The following is an 8,389-nucleotide window of genomic DNA, read 5'->3' on the forward strand; positions in this document are numbered from 1 at the left end:
GGACAGCCAGATCTAACACCCCCACCCACTGGATTTACACCAGCAAAACTTCACCATGCTAAGGTGACCTCCCAAGCACCCTGCATCCCAGTTTCCTAATGAAACAGTCAGTAAACACACCCATTTCCTTTCCAACAGAGTCCACTTGTCCTGTCACAACCTCCATGAGATGTGATTTGCAGAGCCTCAGTGTTTCTCTTCTTCCAATACCCTGTGGAAACAGATCCCCAGGCACTGTGTCTATGATGATATCCTTCCCACCTGTCCATCCTTTCCAAAACTCCTTAGGATGCTAATGAAGCTTGTGGATGTGAGTTCAGAAGCTGGGGATACTCAGTTGAAAGGATACCAAGAGCTTTTATTTAATAACATCAAATACACATGCAAAAAAAAGTAAATATTCCCAAATTTAACCAGAGGTTTTCCCTTTAGGGGGCTTTGCAAATAGGGATGGCTTGATCTCATCTCTAGACAGACCTCTCACTGAAAAAAGCCTTGCTGCTCTTTCCTTCAAAGTGCCTCCACATTTCAGTCCCAAAGACATCAATCCCATCTTCAGCTTCTCTAAACCCAGGGCTTCCAGTTCAGCAGCAGAGTTGAAAGCCAGCAGGTCTATTGGTTCTACCTCCTGAAAAGAGAAGAACATTTGAGAAAAACATTCAAGAAAAACAGGAGTTCAAGAAGCATTTGGGCAATGCTCTCAGGCACATGGTGTGATTCTTGGGGCTGTCCTGTGCAGGGCCAGGAGCTGGACTTTTGACTCTTGTGGGTCCCTCAGAAGGTTCTATGATTATCCCAGGATACTCCCAAGAAAACTGAATGTAAAACATCAGTTTGTCATCTTGCCCAGCAGTTCAGCAGCTTAACCTCAGCTTCCTGAGGCACAGCAAAGCTGACAGCCCCTTTTTAGCCTGATGCAGAATACAACCAATTAACCTCCAGAAGGAGCAGGAAGGAGGATAAAAGTTATTTCTAATACAGTTATGCTGTAATTACAGAAATTTATTAAGAAACATCTCTTTTTAGTAAGATTAACCCCAAAAAACAAGTTGTGAAGTTCACATCTCATCCTGCCACTAAAAGAAAATGTGGATTAAAATTTCATCTTCAAAGGAAATTGGTATATTTGCAAATTGACTGAAGGTAAAAAGGACCCCTACGGATAGTCTAATCCAATCCAGAGCCTTGTCTACAAAAAAAAAAAACATGGAATAGATGGGATAATTCAACTGCTAGAATTTACTAACACACTACAAAGGACATCAAAATCTAAGCTCATGTTGTTCAATATTTAAATGCACATACTGCTCATACAGTCTGTACCCAGAGCAAGGAATAACAGCAGTGGGAATGAGAGAACTCCCCTTATGTACTTGGCAAAAACAATTCTTGCCAGCAAAATCAGAACCTTTGTCCTGCTAAGCATACAAACCCCCAACTGGTTACCTCATTATTCTCACCCTACTTCTAAAAAAAAACCAGAAAAATTCATCAAGGACTACTATAAAAATATTTCCACCTGCAATAACAATCTGCCACAGCACTGGTGGAGTTTCCTGTTCTAGGAATAGAAAGTCTCACAAATACTGAGCAAAAGGTAAACAGTGAAGAATGGTAAACATCCTGTTTGAAACTTGCCAGCTCTAATAGTACAGTAGATGACAAAGCTCTAATTGATCAGATTACATCCTTGGTCTTTTCCCCACTGAACTGTAATGAACTTTCACACATCAGAGCTCAGTTGTTGCCAGTAGCTGACTTTATACCCAAGGTGAAAAAAGGCAGAAAATCCCAGTAACTCCCTAGCCTGAAAACAAGAGCTACACTTTTTTTATTGCTAGAGTAAGCCCAGATTCATTATCCCCAAAAATCTTTAACAGTAATATTATGCAAGGACCCATAAAGCAGAAGTATTGGCACCTTTTGCTGCCAACTATCAGTTGGGCTTTATCAATCCAGTGGGAAAAGCTACATTGCTGGAGCTTGTTTGCTTCTTCAGCTCTAAAAGCAGCTGAAGACACACCACATTTTGTCCTGCTTCATACTTACTGTGCTCTGTGACTGGTTTGTTTCCTGTGCCTTTGCAGGAACATTTTCTTGCTCTTCTTTCTGAGCTTGAGTCACTCCATTCTTTCCTTGGGTGTCTTCCTTTGGGGCCTCTGTCATTTTGCTGTTTTCTTCAGACAGAATTTCAGCCTGCCCACCTGTGCACACCTCTCCTTGCAGATCTCTTCCAGGACCTTCTGGCTGCTCCAGTGGTTTCTCACTTGCACTGGTAGATGGACTGTCCTCTGCTGAAGCCACAGAGCTGCTTGAACACTCATCTGAATTTCCAAGACTTCCATTAGCACTGCTGCCTGAAGGACAACTTCTGTCAGATGCACAAGGGGAGTCATCCTTATTGTCATCCTCCCAGCCTGAGCCTGTGGCCTCATCCAACCCTGGCCTGGAACAGGGAATACGTTACAAATTAAAATGCATCTATCTTCACTTTTTTTCTTTTAAATAATTTCTTTTAATTGCCACGTTTCTCTTTCCAAAACCCTCTTTAGAGAGATATAAGGAGCTACTTTAACAGCTATTTAGGTCAGTTCAGTTATTGCAAGAACTGTTCATATTGAAAACAACCTATAAATGCCCAAAACAGTATTACAGCGTTCCCAATACAGAAATGACTGGAATCTTCAACTTCTCTTCCATGTTACATTAGATGAAAGATGCCAGGGGAGAAAACCAATCTTTTAAAGTTCATTGTAAATTAATCTATGAAGAAAAGGATAATAGGAAGTAGTAGAATATAATAATTTAGAAGGGGTGGGGGAAAAAAGTGTCTATTTTTGCAAATGAAGTTTGTCTGCTCCATCTGGGACAGAATTATAGGAAAGCAGAAATGTTTACTTTCAGTTCTTTGATTTAATCAGTTCAGTTTTCTTATTTCTATTTCAGTCTACATCTCAGACTAGACTCTGCTTACTTGTATGTATCTAACTTTACATCCTTTTTAAAGCTTAAGGCTGGAGTATAAAAACAAGGTGTAACTCTTACCAAGGACATTTTCTTTTTTCAGATTTTATTTCACTCTTCCCAGGCTCACCCGGACGTTTCCGACTCTTGCCACTTTCTGATGACACTGCTTTGCTGGCAATAACCTGCAAGCCTTCAAAACAAATTTGAAAGTTTCAGTAGTGCCAGAATTAGAAGAAATGCCCTTCATCAGGACACAATTAACGTCTGGTGTAAATTCTATTTATCTTTTCACTTCAGATGCAATTTATAACACTAGTGGAAAAAATCACTATTGGTGATATAGACTCAAAGCTTGAACATAAACTGAGTAGCAGCAAAAGCTTTCCTACATGGATTTACTAAGAGTCAATTAAAATTGGATTCCTGAACTGAACTATCAGGTTCTTCATCCCATTCAGCCTCAAGTTTCACTATCTAGCTGTCAGCAAAAGAACAATATAGGGATAAATAAAGTAATGACAAAGACCAGGAAGTGAAACAAGGTATCCTGCAGCGGGATCCAATATCTAGTTTTTATGTACAACCCCTTTATAGTTTCACTGGGTAATTCTTACAGCTCAATTAGCAATTCTACCTTCACAGAATCTGGCTCTTAATCTCAAAATTAATCTCAATCTTAAACTCAGAATCTGGCTAGGTGACCTAGCTAAGCAAAGTGAAGCATCACTTGTATCGTGACCCGCAGTTCAGTGTGTGAAAAATGTGTATTTTATGATTGTAATTTCGCAAATATTAAAATGAATATTATATGAGTTGTGTTAGAAAGTTATGCTGTATTCTCTTAAGTAGTGTGTTAAATATAGTTTTAGGTTATAATATAATGTTAAAATAGAAACTATGCTATGTAAGACACTTTTTTTTATAAATAAAGGACTTGCACTGAGATAGCAGCCACAGGACACCTAAATCTTTCAGAGAAAAAGAATTTTTTGCTCCTCCATTATCAGAAGAAATTAACTTCTTCCTGCCTCATTCAGCCCTGAAGACGCCGTCAGGATTCAGAGGAAGAAGCTGACACTGCCCAGACAGAATCCTGTGTTTGAATGGAATTTATGCATCATGGATGAGGTGTATGAATATGCAACAGGCTGTTGCTTTTAAGGGTTAATCCTCTGTTAACGTGGGTCCTTTTTCAGGCTTATTTTGCCCAGAAAGAGGTACCCGGACTGTTCATAGCTCTTCATTTTTATTGTCTTATATTGTCCTAATTCAAATTGTCCACATTATTATTACTCTGATTGTATTACTATTTTTATAACCATTTTATTACTATTAAACTTTTAAAATTTTAAAAACAAGTGACTGGCGTTTTTCACAAGTGGAATTTAACAGACACTGCAGACAAAGAGAAAAAATTAAATCAAGCAAATTTCGCTGAAATTTATGATTTCATGTAACTGAAAAGAAACAATTATTTTTTAGATTTTCCTACTGAAGCGAGGCTCTCAGCGTGCAGTGTGCTGCCGTACCGATGCGCAGCGACTCCTCCTGGCGCTCGGCCATCTCGCGGTACTGCCGCTCGTACTCGGGGTCGGTGAACGTGTGCCGCGGCTCCGCCAGCTTCCGCTGCAGCCTCTCCAGCCGCCGCTGCTCCTTCTCCGCCTCCCGCTCCGCCTGCTTCTTCACCCACTCCGCCATCCTGCAGCGACACCACCCAACATCAGCGCTCACAGCTGCAACAGCAGCTCCTTGGCTGGGAGGAAACGGGAAAAGACAACAGCACCCAGTGGAATGACAGGAAACTGACAGAGACTCTGCTACAGAGAGGAGAGCGGGGTTTAGGGAGGCAGTGGGAAATGACAACAACACCCAGCAGAATGACTGAGGAAACTGACAGAGACTCTGCTACAGAGAGGAGAGCAGGGTTTATTTTGAAAGGCAGAAATAGCGGTTAAGTTCAGACATCCCCAGGACTGCGGTCTTGCAGCTTCAGAGAGAACTGTGAGAATTGCACAGGAGGAATTGTGAATTCTGCACCAAGAGGCGCAGAACAGTCTCTCAGACTCAGGCTGCAGTAAAATCACATCTGCTTTTGCAATAATAGAATTACAGTCAGGAAAGCCCTGTTAGCTTCCACTCCATCTGCACTTAAGATCTCACTTTTGCTCTTTTCAGTACTCAAAACATCATTTCATTGCTACAACAGGCAGTCACTTGACCTCTTTGGTTAACAGTGAGCTACAGGATGAGGTTATTTTATCATGTCAGCCTCTGAGGAAATGCCTTACGCTTTCTCATGATTGACATCCCTCAGTCTCCTTCCACTGAGATCCCGACATGCCTCTCTGTTTGTTGTCTTCTCAATCTGAGCACCCAGGGCTCGCAGCATCGACCCAAACCCTTCCAGAGGAAAAAAGGAAACAGGAATTAGCTAAACAGAAACATCTTGTCAATGTAAGCAGTCCAGCTTAGGTTGAACTCTTTAGTGCTTTGGCTACTGAGATCTTGGCATTTATATATATATATATATATATATATATATTTAATAACAAGATAAAGTCTATTAGGTCACATAACACACTCAAATCACAGACTATTTGTACCTGAAATATTTGTCCTAAGTGACCACTGAATGAAACTTGGCAGCCTAAGGTGACAGGTCCTTTTCAACACTATTTCAACTCTGCAGTCACGTCGGTGCATGCTACAGATTCCCACTAACAGAGATAAGCTGAAAAGGGATGTGAGGAAGATCTGGACTTCAGCTTCCCTGGTCAATCCTCAGCTTTGCACAAACTCTTTGGTTTTAGCTCAGAGACTTTGTATCAGTCACAGAGACAACAAGAGATCTGCCAGTATCTGAGGACTCCTGCTATCAGTACAGACCATGGCACAGCAGCAGTTTTTTAACCTAAGAATCTAATCACCAAGAAGCAGAATAAACAACAAACCTCCTTTTCCAGCACAAAGCCTCGGCTCCAGGCTATAAACAACTCCACTCTGCAACTCATCTTCATCGCTGACCAGGCGCCCATTACACTTCACATACAAGTTTTCTTCTGGGATGTTCTAAAAATGCAGCAAAATTGAGTCAGATCATTGAGCCAGAAAAAATGAAACATTCTGACAAAGAAAATCATCAAGCAGTCGTGTTTTCTTCCTTCCACGGGAGGAAAAATAAAATCAGACAATCTGAACAGCACAAATATTCTCTAACTGTGCTTGTTTTAATTCCTGGTTACCAAAGGACTGAATACAGTCTAAATCAGCTTGCAAACATGAACAGGGAAAAACTGTACTACGGGAAAAATTCAGAAACAACCTGTGATGATCTGACCATAACCTTCATTCCCTGTCCTCCAGTGCCACTAGTGGGAAGGAGATAAGAGGAGAGAAAGAAAGAGGGAGGGGAGGAGGGAAGGTGTTTTTAGGATTTCTTTTATGTCTCATAATCCTACCCTGACTTTGACTGGTAATAAATGAAGTTCATTTCCCCAAGCCAAGTCTCTTTTGCCCATGATGCTGACTGCTGAGAGACCTACCTGTCCTTATCTCGACCTTTGACCCCTTTTGTTACATTTTCTCTCCCCTGTCCAGCTGAGAAGAGGAAGGAGAGAGCGGCTTTGGGGTGCGCCTGGACCCCTGCCAGGGCCAACCCACCACAATGTGCATGTATATATACACACACACATATATATAACGTAGCGAAGAGGCCACAGGGCTCTCTTACAGCAAACCCTGCTGCTCAGCTAAGCGACAGCACCGAAAGCAAGGTGCGCACAAGTGCGGATCTTCCGCAGGTACCGGCGGGCAGAGGCCGCGGGCGGCCTGCGCAGCACCGCCGGCACCGGAAGCGCAGCGTCTCCCGAGGCCGGAGGGCCCCACACCGGCTCCCCGCTCCCGCGGCACTCACCAGCTCCCGGGCGCGGTCGCGGCGGAGGCAGAGCACGGAGCCGCCCCCGGGGGGCAGCGGCAGCGGCCGCGCCCGCGGCCCTAGCGGGTCCCGCACCCACAGCGGCTCCGGCCCCGGCGCCGCCATCGCTGCGGCCTGCGCACGTCACGAGAGGCGGAAGGGGGCGGGGCTACCGGGCCGCGGCCGCGCCCCCTCAGCCCCGCCCGGCACCTCCCGGCCCGTTTTTATCGCGTTTTTTTAGTTCGCCGTTCCTTATGCGAACGGTTCAAGGCGAATCCAAGGAGCCCCGCCGTTCCAATCCGCGGAGTTCGTGCAGCCCGGCGGGTTGTGCAGCCTTCCTGGAGCCCGTCAGGGGCGGAGCCGCGCCGTGGTTCCTGTGGCGGCGGCAGCAACGGGAGAGCGGGGGGGGAGCGCTCGCGCCCCCTCAGGGCCGGGGGCACCGCGGTGGCACCGCCGGGCCCCGCGAGTGCAGGAAATGCAGCGGGGATGGGCAGCCCTGCATTGTCCGGCAATGCCCTGCACTGTCCGGCAATGTGCGGCATTGTGCGGCCAAACACGGAGCGAATTCCACGCGAGGATTTGCAGCGCGTCCCTGTGGATCCTTCGCTTTGTTTACTCCCACCCGCTCTTTTGCACAGGGATGGGAACAGGCCCAGAACTCTGGTTATCTGGGGGCGATGCGCCTGGGTCACATAACACACCCACATCAAAGGCTATTTGTACCTGAAATATTTGTCCTAAGTGACCACTGAATGAAACTTGGCAGCCTAAGGTGACAGATCCTTTTCAACACAATTTCAACACTGAAGTCACTTTGGTGCATGCTACAGACTCCTGGTGACTCCCGGTGATCCCAGACATGAGGACAGAGTGGGAGATAGATAAATTCATTAGGAACTGCCCTGCAGAGAAGGATTGAGGATTCTTGTGGGTAAAAACCAGGACAGGAGCCAGCAGTGTGTACTTCCAGTCCAGAAACCCAAATACATCCGGGGCTGCATCCCAAGAAGGACAGCTGGCAGGTCAAGGGAGGCATTTTGCCCCCTTTCCCCTTGTGAGAGACAACTGCTCACTTTGAAAATTTGAAAAGGTTTATTAAACCTTAACAGAAGTGCAACAAAGGACTACATAAGGAAAAAGCTGCAGCACTGGGAACTGCCCCTCATGCACACCACACCCAGCTCCTCTTCACGACGGATGCTCAGTCTCTTATACCCCTGGGGGTTGCATTAGCCAACCCTGGCCCCTCCCAAAGTCTGTCAGTCAGCTCTTCCTTGCCATTTATCGGTGGAGATTGCTTTCCTGTAACTTGACTGGAGGTCAGGAGTAGCCATGCCTCACCCCCTAAGCAGCCCCTGAGCTTTTCCATTCCCAGCTGCCCCATGCAAGGGACGCATGTGCAGCCTTCTTCTACCTGTGCTAGACAGCCCAGCTGTCTGATGGTCACAACACGGGGGGGGAAAGGGAACTGTGGGGAGAACAGAGGACATCTAAACTCCAATAACATAA

General features: G+C 45.3%; 1 protein-coding gene across 1 annotated transcript; it reads right to left on the bottom strand.

Moving 5' to 3' along the window:
• Positions 1 to 337: 337 nt before the first annotated feature.
• SDE2 (SDE2 telomere maintenance homolog) lies at positions 338 to 7,037 on the bottom strand. Its single transcript, XM_059840696.1, has 7 exons — positions 6,881 to 7,037; positions 5,919 to 6,036; positions 5,256 to 5,367; positions 4,497 to 4,666; positions 3,046 to 3,157; positions 2,050 to 2,446; positions 338 to 628 (listed from the first exon to the last, which is right to left on the bottom strand). The coding sequence occupies exons 1-7, from the start codon at positions 7,004 to 7,006 to the stop codon at positions 410 to 412; spliced, it is 1,254 nt and encodes a 417-aa protein (XP_059696679.1). The 5' UTR covers positions 7,007 to 7,037; the 3' UTR covers positions 338 to 409.
• Positions 7,038 to 8,389: the final 1,352 nt, after the last annotated feature.

The sequence above is a fragment of the Haemorhous mexicanus genome, chromosome 3 (genome assembly GCF_027477595.1).
Source record: "Haemorhous mexicanus isolate bHaeMex1 chromosome 3, bHaeMex1.pri, whole genome shotgun sequence".
NCBI lineage: Eukaryota > Metazoa > Chordata > Aves > Passeriformes > Fringillidae > Haemorhous > Haemorhous mexicanus.